The 18,935-nt window shown below is 35.1% G+C and overlaps 1 protein-coding gene across 1 annotated transcript in view; it reads right to left on the bottom strand.

Moving 5' to 3' along the window:
* The window catches only part of LOC113230884 (midasin), a 49,799-nt gene that overhangs the window by 25,646 nt on the left and 5,218 nt on the right, over positions 1-18,935 (bottom strand). Inside the window, exons 2-17 of the mRNA XM_026464988.1 lie at positions 18,009-18,257; positions 17,367-17,674; positions 15,675-15,877; positions 14,935-15,098; positions 13,349-14,850; positions 13,083-13,248; positions 10,694-12,995; positions 9,528-10,623; positions 8,892-9,323; positions 7,168-8,815; positions 6,807-7,036; positions 6,437-6,569; positions 5,665-6,277; positions 3,187-3,692; positions 2,229-2,405; positions 562-980 (exon numbers count right to left, since the gene is read on the bottom strand). Of these exons, the coding sequence (XP_026320773.1) occupies positions 562-980; positions 2,229-2,405; positions 3,187-3,692; positions 5,665-6,277; positions 6,437-6,569; positions 6,807-7,036; positions 7,168-8,815; positions 8,892-9,323; positions 9,528-10,623; positions 10,694-12,995; positions 13,083-13,248; positions 13,349-14,850; positions 14,935-15,098; positions 15,675-15,877; positions 17,367-17,674; positions 18,009-18,257 (10,148 nt within the window). The remainder of the gene's footprint in view (positions 1-561; positions 981-2,228; positions 2,406-3,186; positions 3,693-5,664; positions 6,278-6,436; positions 6,570-6,806; positions 7,037-7,167; positions 8,816-8,891; positions 9,324-9,527; positions 10,624-10,693; positions 12,996-13,082; positions 13,249-13,348; positions 14,851-14,934; positions 15,099-15,674; positions 15,878-17,366; positions 17,675-18,008; positions 18,258-18,935) is intronic.

Here is an 18,935-nt window from a genome sequence, read left to right as displayed (position 1 = left end):
AATAAGAATATAATGTAATATAAGAATTTTTAGAATTTAGAATAATAATTACGTATTTATTATTAATGTTACTAAATTCTAAAAATACTCATAATAAAAATTATTATTAATTATTCAAATAATAAAACTAATTGGCCTGTAATATAAACACAACTAACAAAAAAAGAGAACAAAAGCAAATTCCATTAGCAAATTCCATTAATATACAGGTTGAGTAAATTGCACATAATTTTAATTACGATCAATATAATTACTGTACACCCCAAATAAAGGTAATATATTCTGTTTAAAACAATAGGCACTCCAATGCTATTGGTTCAATCAACTGCTAAAGTCACTGATTATAAAGTTTTTCTTGCAACCACAAAGCAGCGCTTGTAAACGCGCGGAGACAACAATAATCCTCTGCAACCTATACGTCTCTTTCTATCGACTTTATATTTGTTTGAAAGCTACTAAACCAAAAATAATCAAACAAATACTGAAAAAAATATTTTAAATAAACTATAAGCCTGAGATGAACAAGTAACTTACTAAATATCAATGATCAAAGAATCTCACCTGTCCCATCAATTTTATCTTTAATCTGTGATATTAAGACCATCAGACTGGGTGCCACAGTCCCTTCAAACTCAACGTCCAATGCTTCCCAAGCGTTCTGCATAATCCGACTGAAAGTCGAATATCTTTGCAGGAATGGACTTATTACGTCATTGCCTAATAATTTCTTTTGCACAGGTAACCATTCTGCAGTAGTCAAGTTTCTTACAAAATTTGAATGCCATTGGTATACCAAAGATATGTCTTCAGAACTCATCAATGGTTTTAGTTTCTTGTCTGAATTTGGAATAGTTTTCATCGGTTTCTGTTCTAAAGTTGGCGGTTTGTATTCGCTGAAGTCTTTGTCTGAATAAGACGGGAACATCTTTTTGATTTCTTCTATAGCCATCGCTTCTTCGTCTTCATCTTCACATTTTGATCTGACACGAAAGAGTTTATATAAATTTATACAATCAATATCTAATTTATGTATATTTTATAAGAATACTTTGTGACAAGATCACGTCATCATATCAGCTCAAATTATGAGGAAGTAATTTTCCATGGGGACTTTACTGACATTTAGTTCCTATATTACAAGCTTCTGCTTAGTTTAGGTACCAGTCTTTTGCAAACATAATATAAACACTATTTTTGTCTATCTTACTTTTATTCATGTTCAGTTGTTATGTTTGTGGAGAGAAATAAATACATTATTATTAATAGTTTTTCTCAAATTGTTTTTCTTACCCGTACAAAGAAGTAATATTTTATAATTGAGCCACGCATTAATTTTGAATTCGTTTCCCCCTGAAACGAGTAGGCCCCCGCCTACTTACATTCTCCGTCCAACATCCGTCCGAAACAATTACTATCAAATAAGTATTACTCGATCAAATTAAAAGACGACGCGACGATGCGATGTGAAGCTTCATACTTCACATAGCCTTCTTTTTTAGTCTTGGATTTGGTCGAGTATTACTTATTTCACAGTAATTAATTCTGACGGATGTCGGACGGAGGACGGGAGTAGACCCCAAGTCTCCGATTTATCCTTATTTTTTAAATTTAAATAACTCATTTTGCATAGTCTGTCTTTTTTGAAAACGGAGTATAACGAGATTTGCAGGGTTGCCATTTTTCATAAAATTTTAAATAGGCATGTAGTTGTTGTCGACAGTTTTATCGATAGATTGTGAAATAAATTATTTTTTTTTTCAAAAAAGGACTGAATTGTGAATCTTACAACGTTGTAATAATTATTAAGCGCGTTATCGCCTTTTTATTCTTATTTTTACAGTGGGCCTATTAGTATCGGAATCGATTTTTAGTTACATACAGTTTAATAAAAACACGCGGATTTGACGCGAAAATTTTAAAATAAGTCACCTCTTTGTATTTTCAATAGTTATAATAGTTCCAAATGTAGTATAGGTATGTATGTATTAACTTACAAAAATTGGCGATACAAATTAACCTATGCCCAGCAGTTGGATGAATAATGTGCCGATTATGATTCAAATGAAACATGTTCGGTTATTTATTGCATAAGCGTAATCAACATTCAGTCGATAGTCGATAGAATATTTATCAAGTGCAATCACTACTGCATGCAAGCGGGCAACACTTTTGCGAAATGAACTGTCATATTACTCCACCTTAAAAAAAGACAGACAACAGGTACTTACTTAGTAACATATAAAGCTTCGTCATCTTGTTTCTTCTTTTCAATTTCCCGTTGTTGTTTCTCCCAAGCTTTGACAATAGCACTAAGTGTATTCAGTACAGCATTCACTGTTATATTGTCAACGCGTTCCTTTGCTGTGCAGTGCATTTTCAGTTCAGATAAATTCATTTTTAATATCCTGTAAAATTATAAACACTTGATAGAAATAGCAACTAATAAATCCTTTTTTCACTTCTCATGCCCTTAAAGTTCGTATTCAGGCTGGGTGTAGGCTGCATAAAATAGGATTTTATGCTCTAGTGCATAAAATAAAATCGTCGTTTAAGGCCGAGGCAATGACGCCTGCGCCAACAACCACCCACACTAGAACTTTATAAAGTTTTACTTAATTTTTTTTAATTAGTGTTATATTACAAAATTAAAAAATTAGGCAATAGTAATTGTAATAAGTTATAAGAAATGGAAATGCATAAAAAATAAAAGCTTGTAAAATATAACTGAGCATTATGTAGTCCGACCTGAGTCACGTGTAGAATTGACATTCAATTTTAATTAAATAATCGTTTATTTGTAATATTGCTGTTTAATTTCCTCGCAATCGAAGTGAAAAGCAGAGTGTATAACTCGTTCATAAAACCCATTTTACCCGAGACGAGTATATCCTATGAACAGTCAAGTCGAGGGTAAAATGACGCATTTTATGCACTTGTTGTACAATCTACTATTATAAGTGCAAATGTAAAATGGCTTATTTACATAAAATAAGTAAAACTATTAAAAAACATAATGGTAACTTAAGCGTGCGATTTTTGCTGAAAAGTTAGTAGAAATCATTTAATGAAGACTGGTCATTGTGCAAGGATGAAATCAACAAAACATATTTGCTATCTATCTATGGCACTGCCCACACTGACAACTTTTATTAATACCAACTCTGTACAAGTATTTCAACTACTTACTCCATGCACTCTGTCTCTGCGCCCATCAAATCTTCATGTGACGCAATTACGTTGCGGTTAACCAATTGCATCACTTCTGTTCTCACAAATCTGTTTAAATATTTCTCTTTCATTTCCTTATAAGGTATCGCGTTCGGGTACATCATTAGCTCCTTTACAACATTCGCCAACAAAGGCCCTTGTTCTAACTTCACTATTAGTTCCTTTATCAAGTCTTTCAATAATGTGATGCTGTATACAATTTGAGATATAGAACTTTGCAATGGTTTCGCTAAATCTGGAAAAGCTTCATGGTATGTAGTTTGAAGCTTGTTGTAAAATGCATTGACGGAATAAAGCCATGAGGTAGTTTCTTTAATGACGGTTTGGGCGTTCTGCAGGGTACTGTTTTCGGACTGATTCTTTTCCATTTCGACGTGTAAACTATTACATGTGGTTATAAGATTAGTAGATATTTCATTTGTTATTTTAGGCGAAAGAACTGATTTTGTAAAATGTTTGCAATCCTGTGGACAAACGATACATAAGGTCAAACAAAAAAAAAATTATGTATCTATGCACCCTACATGGAATACTACACCGTAAGTGCAAATATTTCACTTTACAATATTCTTGTGTCCATTATATATATAAAGCTACAAGTTCTTACTCACTGATAGAAATAGAACGCATACTTCCCGATATGGTGGAAAAAAAAATTATACCGTTGTACGCGGATAGGCTCCAAAGCAAAGAATCAAATAGGACAGGACCTAACTATGGAAGATATGAAAGAGTGATCAACGGCCTGCAAAAACTACAATATACGGAAGGAGTATTTTTGCATTTTTATGAGGTACACCCTGGTCAATTTCCGCGAGAAGTAAAAAATGTTCGAAATTCAAATAAACAAGATGGCCGCGATACAAATTTCAAAGCCCTCTATCACGGAAACTATTAGAGATAGGTAGGAGGTGCTCGAAGGAATATCATAGAGGGTAACACTGGTCAACTGCCTGGTTTTAAAAAAATTCAAGAGGGCGATTTAAAAAATGGTGGCCGAAGAAAAACTTGCTTCGATCCGGCTGAAAATTGGCATGCAAGGATCTTTAGGAGTCCTTAATCATAATTTGGGGTGAAAAATTTATTTTCGCTATTTTTTAATATGGCTGCCATATAAGTGCTTTTTTTTCATTAAAAATAGCTGCCTAAAGATATTTGCTCTACATCGGCTGAAAATTAGCATGTGAAGGCCTCTAGAAGTGCCGGATAATAATTTGTGCTCAAAATTAGTTTTTCGCCATTTTCAAATATGGCCGTCATAGAAGCGTTTATTGGCGACAGAAAAAAAAATTGCTCAGATCCCTTCGAAAATTAGCATATGGGGTTCTCTAGGAGTGCTTGATAATAATTTGTAATCAAAATTGGTATTGCGCCATTTTTTAATATAGCCGCCAAACAAGCGTTTATAAAAATTAGCTCTAATTCAACTGAAAATAGGTATGTGGGGGGTCTCTATAGGTTTTTGATTATAATTTGCGGTCAAAATTTATTTTTTGCCTTTTTTCAATATGGATGCCATACAAACTTTTTTAGCGACAGATAAAAGTTTGCTCTAATTTAATTGAAAATGGACATGTGGAAGACCCCGGTCTTATTTTTGCAATTTTTAAATATGGCCGCCATTAAAGTTATTTTAATTTTTTTAAACAAAGTGATAAGTGCCGAGGCCGTAGGCCGAGGTCTACGGAGGGCGAAGCCCGAAGTGTATGCACGCTATCGCGATGGAGGTAATATACGGAGGGTAATAGATTACGAGTATAAGATCTCACAATTGTAAAAATGTAAGGCATACTTCCCGATGTAGCGGAAATGAGAAACTTATTATAGCGTTGTTGTATCTCGATCGTCTCTCTGTTAGATTCCATTTTCTTGAAAGCTATGCCAAAGAGAAGTATACAGGGAGAAAAAATGCCAAACTGCTGCCGAATTTTCTGTACTATGAATATCGAAACAACGATAACCCAGAATACTCAGGCCAAAACCAACCTAGAAATTTAATGTTCGTTTCTTAAATTGGCCCAAATCGGGAATCGAACTCCTCATCAAGCGCCCGTAGTTCTAACTGCTGTGCCATCGAGGAGCTTGAGCACACCCCGTAAACTGAACCCGACCTCGCGCCGCAGGCCGAGCCCGACACCACCGTAGGTGGGGTACAGAGCTCGTCATTTATATTTACATAGATTGTTTATTGGGAGGTTTCAATGTTCTGTAGTCAGATTTTAATCAAAACTAATGTTACAAATTCGGTAGTAACTGTGTCTGTTACGTTTTCATGACTAAATCATTGAAGCAATATTGATGAATTTTGGTATAGAGATTGTATGGAGAACCAATAAAACTATGAAAATTAATATAGTACAGTGGGCTACTCGAAGTACTTATTCTACACAGACGAAGTCGGGGCACCAGCTCGTACTACATAAAATTTGATCTCACCTTAGCAAAAGTGAGATAAGTCGGCTCTTCAGGTCTGAAAGAATTCCATGACGCGTACTTTTGTATCCTTTCAATTGTTTTTTCCTTCATTTCCATCAAAATACTGCAATAGGGGTGCACCTTTTTCAAATCGACTTTGTTTTCTTTCAAATGTGCTTCGGTCACGTCTATAGCTGTCTCTATTTTGTCACTTGTTGTAATACTACCCGACACAAGTCCTTGGATGTAATACGCGCTAAGTAGAGCATTGAATGTTTCAATATCCTCCCTTATGTACTTGGCTTTAAGTGTATATTTCTCTACATGATCAATGGGACTCATTTCTGATATTGCTTTTATCCAAACAAGACTTGTCAGTAAAGAGAGTTCTGCTGTCAAAATCCTTGTTCTAAGCTTTTCATTTCTTTCGCCGATATTTTTCACTGTACTTAATAGTTCTTTGTATATTTCATCGGCTTCGTTCAGCATGTCTGCCAAAACAGTGTCATGTTTGTACATTTCTTCTGTTTTTACAGCGCAAGTGGAAACTTTTGTATCCAAAGGTAACAAAATAGATTGCAAATTCTCTCTAAGATGATTGTATTTAGTAATTTCGAATTCGGCGTTTGATTTTCTGAAAAGAATATGTGATATTAATGTAAAGATTTAAATTTAAGGACCACAAGATGTTATGAATTCATAATATTCCAAAATCTTAATATCCTGCTTTCGTATCAAGTTCATAAACACATATTTGTGTGAAAACATTATCATTAATTAATGCAATACCTACAATTTTAATGTAGCTGCAGCATCTAAAGTTCCAATATTCTTCCATAAAATGTTCAAAATTGTACTCAATTGTACAGAGTGCTCTTCTCGTTCTTCTAATGACACGGTTTCATAAGACAGCAAATGGCGCGATCCTGTGAAGAAATACTTCCATTAAAATTATTGTAGTAACCAACAATAGAGATCCAATACATGGCAGTCTATATTTGCTCAAAGCATCTGGGTTAACTGTTAAGATTTCATCAGATAACTTGCCTATTATATTCCTGTGTTCTAATATAGAAGTCAGGAGTACATCAAACTTGACAATTTGACCTTTGAACTTTTATTAACGTAATGACCATAAAATTGAATTTAAATTGACTCCTGACGCTGTTTATCTAAGCAAAACTCACCTTCTTCCTCAGATATGGTCAATTTCTGTATGTAATAAGGCATCAAAGGCAAGTCCAAGGAAAATCTTTTGCTGCTAGACGGAGTTTCAATAATGACGTTATCTGAAAATTTCCCTATTTGCAGGAATGGTAGGGGATATAATGCTGGGGAATTTACAATGTCCTTGTAGAATTCGTCCCAAAACCGGACTGGTAGTGATGACATTCTGGAAATAAATTAACTATTGTCATAATAAGCAATGTTTATATTTTATGTAAAAAAAATATCTTTAAGAGGATTATTTCTGGGAGTCAACAAAATATCCAAAACTGGAATAAAAATCTAAATAGACGTTACCTAGTCCGGAAGTTCTCATTGCCATCCAAAAACTTTTGAATAACTTGCAATAAATTCAATAAAACTGGTGAAAATCCTTTCAATACAGACCCCAAATGTATCACATTGGTTAAAATATCTCTGTATTCACTAACGTAATTAACGTCATTGGCAATATTGAAATCGTCACGTGAAAGCGCTGTTACAATTTTATGAAAATCTTTTTGCAAGATAGTGAATACTCTTTGAACGACGTAGCAATTTAGTGGTATTAGTTTTATATCCGACAACTTCGCAATGGTTTTTGCAGCCTCTATTTTGTTAAGGTTATCTTGAATTTTCATTAACACGTCACTATCTGGAATATCCAGCGCGAAGACTGAATCAGTCACCTCATTTATGTCAATAAAAAGTTTGTGTAACTGTTTTTCAATGGGTTGATTCATATCCAATGTAATTTTTTCATATACTTTTGTTCTTTCACTGGCTTTGTCAAATTCATCTTGCACTTCATATAATTTGGGCTGACCATTTAATTTACGCAATTTCTTCCCAAGCTTTGCCATTTGTGTGTTATCTTCTTCAGAAATTGCTATGATCGCTACTTCTTTCTTGAATAAGGCTTCCAGATCTTTGTTCTTGGCCCATTTCAAAAGTTCACCAAGAAGATGTTTTTGAACCCATTTGCTATGGATGTAAAGTAATGGAACTACCTCTTCAACTCGGAATATTTTTTTCGATCCTTTTCCGGAACAGACGATTGGTTCACAGCAAATTTGAAGGAATCTTTTTCTCCAATTAAGGAGTTGTATAACAAGACAAGACGCTTGATCATCCAATGACTCTTTTGCCTTGTTGATAAGATTTTCGATGTATTTGTCAATGATTCCAACGTATAGCTCACAGTGTTTCAGTATGGGATATTCGGCAAACTCATCTGATAATGCTCCTGTTAATACTGCCTTGGAATATGTCAAAGCCGACAAAGTATTTGATTTCGCATCAAAAAGCGAACTGTGTAGTAAATACTCTTTCATCACAATGTGGAAGAGTAGTAAATTTTTCCTATTCGCCTCTCGGATGTTGTTTTGGTCTAATTTGAAGTGTTCTGGATAGAATAACTTGTACGATTCCAAATTCCTGTTGTTCGCTAAATAACTTTCGAAATCGTCGTGATACCAAATCCGTGTGGGCCAGCTTACGCGTTGGCGGTCCAGCTTTTTCCAAAGGGTGAAAATTATTTCAAAATATTCGTTGGGGCATTTTTGGTACGCCGTAAATAAATGGAAAAGTGAGAGTAATGCACTATTGTAATATTTTCTCAAAAATCCATCACGTTTCAGTAACGGGAAAGGATATAAAATTTGGTTGGTAAATTCCAGCTTCGAATCAACGCACAGTCCTTTGATGGTCAAAGTGTGACTTTGTTCAGCATGTTCGAAGGGCTTGAAGTTTTGACATGATTTTTGTAACGACTTTAACATTGAATTCTTCATTTCAGCTAAAGACGTTTTGACAGCTGACACAAAATCGCCACCGCACCGTGGTTTGATGTATACATCAGAAAATGCGTTCAATGTAGCTGTTTTGTAGGGTATACCTCTAGTCATTTGCTGATACATCAAGTGAGCAGCTTGGAGCAAATGTGACATTGTTGGCCGTTCAAAACCTGCAAAAAAGTTACGATTGTAAAAATATTATGTTTAACACGGTTTTGCGACAAAACAACAAAATAAATAAGTTACCTTGGACGAAAGAACTCATGAGTTCATGTATTTCGACGCAAAAGTTCCAGTATGATGGATTTAAGCCTGATGAAAATAGCAATGCCATTAAATCCATATGAGTCACCGTTTCAGACAAATTTGTATTCCAATCGTCAGGTCTTAGCAAGAATATTTCCACGCCTCTATTCCTCATCGCTCTAGAAATTTCCCCATATTTCGGATCCATAGTAAAGAAAACTCTGAAATTGGGGTGTGGAGTTATCTCACTGGACTCTCCTCTTTCTGGAATGCTCAGCACACCATTTGGTTCTAATAATCCGTTGAGTCGATCCAGAACGGCAGCAGAAGTAAAATTCACATTGTCAAGAACCAACCAGGAACCTTCAATCATGGTTTTTACTAGTAGGGAATCAACCCATTCAAACTTCCCTCCAGCGTTCATTGATGACGCTTTTACACATTTTGATTGCAAATTCTCCAAAGTGTTTATGATTGCTATCAATTTGTCGGATGCTACATCGTACATCTTGGCATATTCGACGAGTTTCTCGCAGTAGTGTAAGAGAAAATTGATTTTATGGTTGAAATTATGCGTGTCATTATCAGAAGCAGTACCAGAAGTTGCGGGTAAAGATTTGTACTGATGCAACTGACTCAGTAGTTTATTTGATTGTCGTTGACTGTTTTCTCCAATCAGCCACATGTTGCGTATAGTCTGTATAGTAATAGTCTCTATTTTGTCATAAAGACTTTCAAGATTTCTATTGTAGTCCACTTGTTCAAATCCTCCTAAAAGATCGGATACATCCATTGCTGAGGTTACAGGTAAGACTTGTAGCTCATTGCCAGTTAAGTCGGCAAGGACTTGCACTATGCTACTCTTTCCTGTCGCTGTCGGTCCAACTACTATAGAAAGCCAGTTCATTTTGACGCTCTGAGCCAAAGATTTCAAAGTCGGCAGTTGATTTCGTAACACCAGTAAATTAGAATCCAATGCGCGGCGATTTTTAAACAACCTTTCGGTTTTCCTCTTTAAAACAACGTCCCCAATGATAATTTCTTTATCGTTTATATTAAACTGAGGAGTGGTATCACTTCTTGGATATTCGGGGCAAAATATTTCATCATAAGTTGTGATCATTTTTTCCTTATCTTCAGCTGTTCTCATGCGATGAACATAAAGCATGTCCACAATTTTTCCAGGAGATATATCCTTGGAATTGCTCTGATCTTCAATTATAGCTTCACACCACCTTTGGATGTCTCTCAAATTCAATTCCCAGGGTGCGCCTTTATGGCCCCAAGACTGCATTTCTGTGATTTCGTGACCAACTTTACAATTAAATTTCACTATTCTGTGAAGAATATCCTTCGGTAAGGAAGGATATTGCGCTTCGACGATATAAATTAGATCTTCTTTTGTCAACGTATCAATGTATACTTGCGTGAATCTATTTAAGAATGACACGGGTAAACCTCTTCGAGCACCTCCTTGTTTTAACGGATTTTGACAAGCGAACAGTCTAGTTTGTTGTTTCACTTTAAAAGTTTTGCCTAATTCCGGGATGTAAACTTCTCCTCTATGATCAAGACATGCGTTTAGACCTTCAAGAACAGGTTGTGGCGCTAAATTTAGTTCATCTAGCAATATCCAATCTCCATTTTGTAAAGCGTTTAAAAATGCGCCTTCTTTAAAAGTGAATGATCCATCTTCAGTGGGAAGATCTGTTCCGAAAAGGTCAGTAATATCCTGAAAGAAGATAAAGTATTGATTTTACGATCCCAGCACTCAAATTAACAAAAAAATAATGTACACTTACTGTTTGGTCACTCAAGTTGATACGGACAACTTTATGCCCAGACGTTTTAGCTAACGCTGTCACCAAACTTGTTTTTCCTACACCAGGATTACCTTCCAATAAAATAGCTTTATTTAACTGCAGACCTCTCAATAGCCTCAGTGTATTTGATCCAGTTGTTGGAGCAGTAAAGGTAAATTTCTGTTCTTCAGTAATATTGTGGTAGCTACCTAGTTTAATGAAGAATGGTTTCATTCCAAACTTCGAATCGTCAGATTCCGCTATCATTGGCGTTATATTCTTTTCATTAAGAATTTCTCTCAAACTCTGTGTGTACTCGTTTCCAACAGTTTTGATTTGGTCGAGTAAGAAATTGATGGCTGTACTGCGTAGTACAGTTAGTGTTTCAGAATCAATATGACCAGTTAAAGCTGTTCCGAAGCAATCAAGGAATGTCATACATGCTCCATGAACGTAAGCTTCAGGAGTATCCAAAAGACCTTTGGCAACAGTAATGTTGATGAAATGAACCCATGACAGTAAATCTCGGATACTGAATGGAAATTTGTTTGTAACTTCGGAATTCTTCAACCAATCTGTAAAGTCTAATATAGAATTGCCAATCCCTGAGCTTCCGTCTTCTTGATTTCCTAGAGAAATTCCTTTACTAACACTTTTTTCAAGTACTTTGTGAAGGTCTTCTCTTGATGTAACACTATCACACCATATTTCAGTAAATCTGTTTCTTAATGCTGGTGATAATTCTTTTTTTCCAAAATCCCCTCCAGGGTTCATAGTTCCAATGAAATGGAAATTCTCCTCGGCAGTAATCACAACAATATCAGAGTTTTCTTCCATACCTCTTTCAGCTAACACTAGTTGCCTTTCAGGTTCAAGCAAGGAATTCAACCTTTCCAAGACGCTATCATCTGCAAGCGATATTTCGTCAGCTAAGAACATGTCTCCACCTTCCATTGCTTTAATCAAAGGCCCATCTACCCATTCAAAGAGATGTCCATCTTTTTTATGTTCACGCACTGGGCGTAAACCTCCTAAGAAATCTGAACTTTCTGTATGCATGTGACAATTGACAGAAAGAAGTCGGCGATTTTTCAATGTTGCAAGAACTTGACAGATTGTCGTTTTACCACAACCTGTCTCTCCAACTAGCAAAACAGGTTCATTGAAAGTAAAAGCTTTGGCTATTAAAACAGCTAACCGTCTCATATTGTAAGTCCATACAATGTGGGAGAATTCTTGAAGACAGTTGTTCAGAATCATCTTTAGGATCGATTTTGTCACAGGTGAAGTGTCATGGTGAAGACTAAATAGATTTTCAGGGCTTACCTTTCTTTTAATGTGTTTCTCTATTACCTCTTCAATAATTCGTCTTTCGTCCACTTGGCGCACTTTGCCGGCCAATATCAAGTAGCCTTCATCCGCTATGTGCTGATCCCAGTCGTAAAATTTGTCGTCAGTGAACATTTCTTTTGATGCATGTTTGTATCTTTGACCCCACCTGAACAAATCTCTTAAGGTGATAAAACCATCTTTACCTTTCACGGCAGCGGAGCCGCGTCTTCGTAATTGAAGCTCCGCCATTACAGCGATCATTTTCTTACTATATGCTGGAGGCACATGACATCTTTGATGCAAAATTATCTCAAGCTCATTTTTGGGAATCTCATCAAAGTGTAATTCAACAAATCTATTTCTGAATGCTCTTGACAACAACTTTCGTCCGCCGTACAATCCAGGGGGATTTTGCGTTGCAAACAGCATGAAATTGGGGTCAGCTTTAACGACTTTCTGTGTTTCTGGTATGAATAGTTCCCGATTATCATCCAGTACACGGTTGAGAGCTTCTAGAACGTCACTTGGAGCTAAGTTTAGCTCGTCAAGTATAATCCAATGTCCTTTTCTCATAGCTTCAACGAGGACACCTTCCTTGAAGACTAGTTTTCCACACGCATCCGTAGCGTATGATCCGATATATTCTTGAAGATCTGTATGCTCGTGATTATTTATCCTAACGCAATAATTCCCCGACGCTTTTGCAATGTACGTGATCAGTGAAGTCTTTCCTACCGAAGTATCACCTTGCAGCAACACTGGCAAACGCCCCAAAGAAACTATTCTCGCAACGTCTCGAAGGTTTTTTCTCACTGTTGGTGTAAGAATATAGCCTTCAGGGATTACAATTTCCAATTTGCCTTGAGGAATCCAATGTCCTTCGAAGAGTAAGTAATTTTGCCCGAGGTTTTGAGGTTCAGGGATCATCTGGTTCAGTACAGAAGTGATATTTTTCTTTCCAATTACAGCCCTGCAACAAAAACGAACAATTCGTAAGTCAGTTTACATTTTAGAAAGATTTTTATGAACAAAGTTCAAGACAAAATCAATCACTTACTTAGCAATCATAGCTTCAACTTTTGGATGTGAGGAACTGTCTAACTGTGTAAGGAAGGACAGACAGAAAGCTTCATATAAAGATCTGACAACTGTCCCACATTTTGCTTTAGCCGCTGCTGTCAGAGCTCTACACAATGTTCGGAGAGAATAATGGGGAGCATTACCTAAAAAGAATAATAATCATGAATAAAACATTACCTACTTACAAAGGAAACTGTCACTGCTTGCAGTATTAAATACGAAGTAGAACGTAAATAACCTTACCAGCACCATCAACAAGGCTTAATTTAGCCTCTTTCCGTATGTTCGCGTAGAAACTGTAGATAGCCTCCAAAATAGCACCGCTAAGGTTCATGTGGTACAAATAGTCTCCAATGAGCAAAATCAAATCATTTCGTTCTGTCAGCTCGTCAATAAAGAACTCCGTGAATCTGTTTCGAAGACCAACTGGAAGATCTTTCTTTCCGACATCGGTTGCTGGGTTCATGCATGCGAATAAAGTAAAGTCTGGATGACGTTTTATAGGAACTTTATCTCCTTTTTCAATTAGATGTATAGTTTCGTTTTTATCCTCTAATAAACCAGCGAGACATTCCAGTATTTCAGCAGACGCCAAATTGATTTCATCAAGTAATACCCAATGACCTTTCTGCATTGCTTTGACAAGAGAACCTTCGATAAATGCAAAGGATAATTTGGATGCTGCTTTTACTTGCTGCTCTAACTTCACAAGTTTATGTCCGAAAGACAACCATTTTGCAAGATTTTTCTCTTTTGTTTCGCTGCTCAGTCGGCTGACTGCAGACTTGTAGCTCTGTTTCATTAAAGTCACAAGTGCAGTCCAATTTTCTGTCTCATAGCATGTTTCAATGTGACTAAGAAACTTTTTGTTCTTCTCAACATTGTAAAAACTGCGGAAGAGATCCTCAAATTCAGTTCTGATTGGTCGAATGACGTATTTCAGATCCACAGGTTTATACCCACCTAGTAAATCAGCAGAGTCAGATTGTTGATTCATATTTATGACCGTTAGTTTGCGTCCTGTTTGTGTAGCTAAATATTGAACAGACGAAGTTTTTCCAGTTCCTGTTTCTCCAACAAGCAATACAGGTTCGTTAGACGCGACACAACAAGCAATTCGTTCGAGTAAACAAGCAGATTGTCGAGTAAAAGAGAATACTACTTGTTTGTTATCAAAATCCACTGTTTCAGGACCCTTTTCTTTTCGGAATACTTTCGCTCTGCCTACTTCTATAGCTGTCGGGTTTAATGACACATTTGGTTTGTAGTGTTTGCAATAAAACTCTGATTTGGTTTCAACAATGCCTAAATAAGTTCCTACTTTTTTGGCTAGCTCAAGTCTGTGTACCGGCGATGAAACTGAGCAAGTGAATATGTCCAATGCATCTTGTAGTACTTTCAAAGCAGATTCTTGACTTGACACATTGAAGCCTACAACTGCCCTGGAACACCACTTTAATAGATCCCTGGTAGAGATCAGTCTGGATCCTCTCATAACAACTACATTGCTGTCTGAAAATATTTCAGTACTTTGCAACGACGTATCATGGCTGCCAACTGAGAACATCATGAAAACTTCAATCATTCTTGAGCAAATGGTCGAAAGACTTGGATAAACAGTTTGAATGATCTCTCCAAGTTCAGATCTTGAGAGGGGTTCAACGTTTATTTGGGCTAGGTGCTTCTGCAGTAAAGTGCTGGAGTTCGACATTTTCTTTTGGAATCCATAATTAGTGACAAGAGTTCTAAAAAAAAATAAAAGCTGTATTGTTATCTACAAAATAAACCAGGAAAAAAGAAACAAATGTATTCTTCTTTTATTTACATACCTTTGTGTTACAAATAGTTGGAAGCCAGGAGTGACAGGTAAGGAATCTCTGTATCCTGGCACACAGAGTGTGTTTCGTTCAAGCAGAGAACTAAGTGTCGATGCTACGTCTAATGCAGCACAATCAATGTCTTCTAAGAGTAGCCAATGACCACTTTGTACGGCCTGCAAAATCATACAAATTGATTTATTATAATATGTAAGTAAATTGGATTATTGAATAAATGTTTATTAGAATTTACTAGAAATTTGACAAAATTGCATCCGCACGCGATTATACAGAATGTTCCAAGGCTATGCGAAATGGGAGGAAAGTACTTTAAATATTGTAGATAGGATATAATTATTGCTTCATGGAGACATTATATTATTTTTAAAAGTAAACGCATTCAAAGATTTGTAAAAAGTTGTTTGCATCATTTGAGAATCGAACTGATCAAATGGGAAAAAAAACAGCCTGTATTTTTATGATGATTCAAACGATCAATTATAACGATTATTTAATTTTATGTAACATTCTATCTTGAATTAAAGAAACACTATGAAATTACATTTAAGTTTAGAAAACTGAATTATGCGTTTTGCTGCCGATACTAGTACTTCGAGATGAGGCAACGGCACATAACGGTCGGAGAACAACCTATCTACAATATTTAAAGTACTTTCCCAGGACACAGCCTTTCCTGCCTGTATAAAAATAGTTAATAAATAATTTTAATGATAATCATAATTTTATCATACCTCAGTCAAAACACCAGGTCTCCACACAAATTCTCCAGGCATATCTGTACACTGATGGGAGCCTAACAACATTCGTGAATCTGTCTGATCCCCCAACTGTATTTTCTTGAAAGCAATTCCTTTGCGGCCAGTAATCGCTGCTAAATGTTCCACTAGGGATGTTTTGCCAGATCCTACTGGACCCAGAAGGCAGAGGGCTTTGCCTGCAATATTTAATAATGTATCGACTGAATTAGACTTTCGAAAAATATATTTTATTACTATAGTATACTCACAGGAACTTGATATAACTTTATCATCACTTGTTAATTAAGGATTGCTAACCATAACGTAAAAAAACAGTGACTAGAGTATTTAAATGATAAGTGTTTTACTTATCATTTAAATAAGGGTATCCTTACTTTTTTTTTAGAAAAAGAATAATGTAAAAATTGCAACATTATTTTTATAATTTTATTCACAGTCTCACACCCTCATCACACTTTTAGAGGATCAGTTTCAGTAATAATCAAATTCCATGATTGTAAATAGAAAAATAAATGGTTACTATGGGATAATAATATAATGTCTTAGGTCTGTGCTTTTTTCATTAATTATTTTTCGAATGTTATCTGCCAGACACTTTCCTGCAGTAACCTCTCAGATGAAATTGAGTCCAAAAATGTAAACAAACAACTGTCACTGTTAAAGTGACATCTCATAGATCAAAAACCTTTTTTCCAGTTCGTTTATTAACAGGTAATACTTTTCATACTACGAGTAATAATAATTATAATAGAAAAAATACCCTTCTGGACCAAACAACTTACAGAATTTTAAGAATCATCTTGTATTATAAAATATGTTAAATTGAGAAATTTAAGAAACGGCATTTAAAAAATTATCGCAGGCACGGCGCAAACATAAACTGTAAATAGTTTTGTTTTCGATATAACTTATATCTAGTAGTTAAGACATCATTGCCTTTAGTTATTACTCAGGACAAATAGGGTTAAATATTGTAATTTCATTCAATAACTGCCTCTATGGCCGAATATACTTTTATTATTAATTATTGCAATTAACACTATTTAATACTGCATAATTCTATTATTTTTATTTCATAATTCTCACTAAAAATAAAATATAAAAATATTATAACAATAAACTATTGTTAACAATGCTTCTGTTTAAAAGTATTTGTGTTTGTATGCCTAATAAATTCCAAATAAATGAAATAACAGCAAAAGCTTGTGCATCCCTGAAACATTGCCAATAGGATAACAAAACATTTACACTGGAATCAGTTTTTCGGGCTAATCTTATTAAATAGGGTGTTCTAAATAAAAATGATGACTTGATAATATTTTGTTTGTGTACATACATTCACACAATTTAATAACAATACAAAACATCTGGCATATATTTTTAGATCTTTTCATATTTCCATTATTCTTAAAATATTTTATTGTAATGGCATCCATCCACCTTTACTTACATTTTCGAACTTCGATTCCATCTCAAAGTAAAGCCATGACACTAAAAGCCAATCGCCTAATGACAAGGCGAAAGACAGCCCGGGGACACTGATCGTTCTGGCAGTGTTCCCATTTATACAATTTATCCAGTAAAAAATAATTAGTTTGCAGTTTTGTTTCATTCAATATATCTCATGAGACTCATTACTGCAATTACAAATAATATAAAACATACCTGATGCAATAGCGAGAGCTAAACTTCTCAAATTATCAACAGTAGATTTTACAGGAACTAAATTTCCATTTTGAACATTTGTCTTATCATAAATAGGGAGCATTATTCCATCAATGTTCACAACATTGGCAGCTTTAAAATCACTTAAGGCAATAGCTTGCCCTGTATTTAAGTAGTGTGGTGGTTCTTCAATATGTCGTAATTTACTGTTCATGCAGTCTACTTTGGAAAGATTTAAGTTTTCGGCCAACACTTCTGATTGAGCATCAGTCATATTTGTGATTATGGCTATGCATTCTTTTACCATCCTGAAAAATAAAATAATTATTAACTTTTTCTGTAGCAGTTCTAATATACTGCCCACATGTGTATTACACAAGCATTTCAAAAAAATTATTGCTTACATAAAAAGTATTTATTATAGACAAATAAATCATTTTTTTGTATATCTATTTTTGTAGACTATTTTTTTATTCACAGTATTAAAAATCAAAACATGTTTAGGCAGTACACCTATTAGATTGCCATATTGTCAGTTCAACAGATTTTTATTGTGTTACATCAGCAAACAACATAATATTTAAGGTGCTTAATTAACTGAGCTACGTGGTGATCTAATAGACGTCAGATAAAAAGTTATACCATCGAATTTCCACATTTTCATTGTCACTGAAGTTGATCACAAATTTTGTCCAATCCCATTTAGAAGACAGCTCGTTTGGCAACCTCCTAAGAAGATAATAACAGCATCGCACCATGTCATGGTGTGATATTTTCTGTCTGCTTTCTTGAAGACGGCGTTTCTTTGGCGCCACATTGTAAGAATCTTCGTGGTGAATAAATACTTCAAATGGTGGTATGGGATTGATTTCAAAGTATTTAAGTGCATATCTGAAATATATACCAGAAATTGACGGAAAAATGTAAAAAAAGAGGTTTTTCGTTTGATAACAAGTCGTGCGTATGTAAGCGTACAAGGTAAGCGACACAATGTCCATAGCAGTTGCAATGCCACTCAGAGCTTTAAATCACAAAGATCCGTGGGGCACTCTCACTGTGCCGGTCACCATGACATAAGTTGACAAGTCCCATGTGTATGTAATTTCACCGGCACTTAACCCTTCAAAACTGGAACACAGTAATGCTCACATTACTGCATGGCAGCAGGAATAGGTATAGTAGCAGTACTTCTGTGGATGAAATCTTTCACAACAAGCTCTACTGATACTAAATAATTAGGTGTTTAGGAAATGAAACTATTTTTCCAGATTTAAATTGCGTATATTTGTTTTCTCAAACAAACGTTTCGGGCCCTTTACAGGTCTCATGGTCACGGTTGGCTGAGGTGGCACAGCCATTAACCAGTTATGTCTAATATTAACGCAAACCACCCTATTTTTTCACTATAGTTACAACAGTTATTAATTAAATACCTTATTTTTAATTTTACGAAGAAACTTAAATTCCAAATTACGCTACATTACATTTGACAAATTATTTTATTGAATGAATTTTTATTAAGTTAAATTAATTAATTATAATTATTATTAACTAATTAATAATTATTAA

This window comes from Hyposmocoma kahamanoa, unplaced genomic scaffold (assembly GCF_003589595.1).
Source record: "Hyposmocoma kahamanoa isolate Upper Pololo Valley unplaced genomic scaffold, ASM358959v1 64, whole genome shotgun sequence".
In the NCBI taxonomy this organism is placed as follows: domain Eukaryota; kingdom Metazoa; phylum Arthropoda; class Insecta; order Lepidoptera; family Cosmopterigidae; genus Hyposmocoma; species Hyposmocoma kahamanoa.
This window is presented reverse-complemented; position numbering and strand designations above follow the sequence as displayed.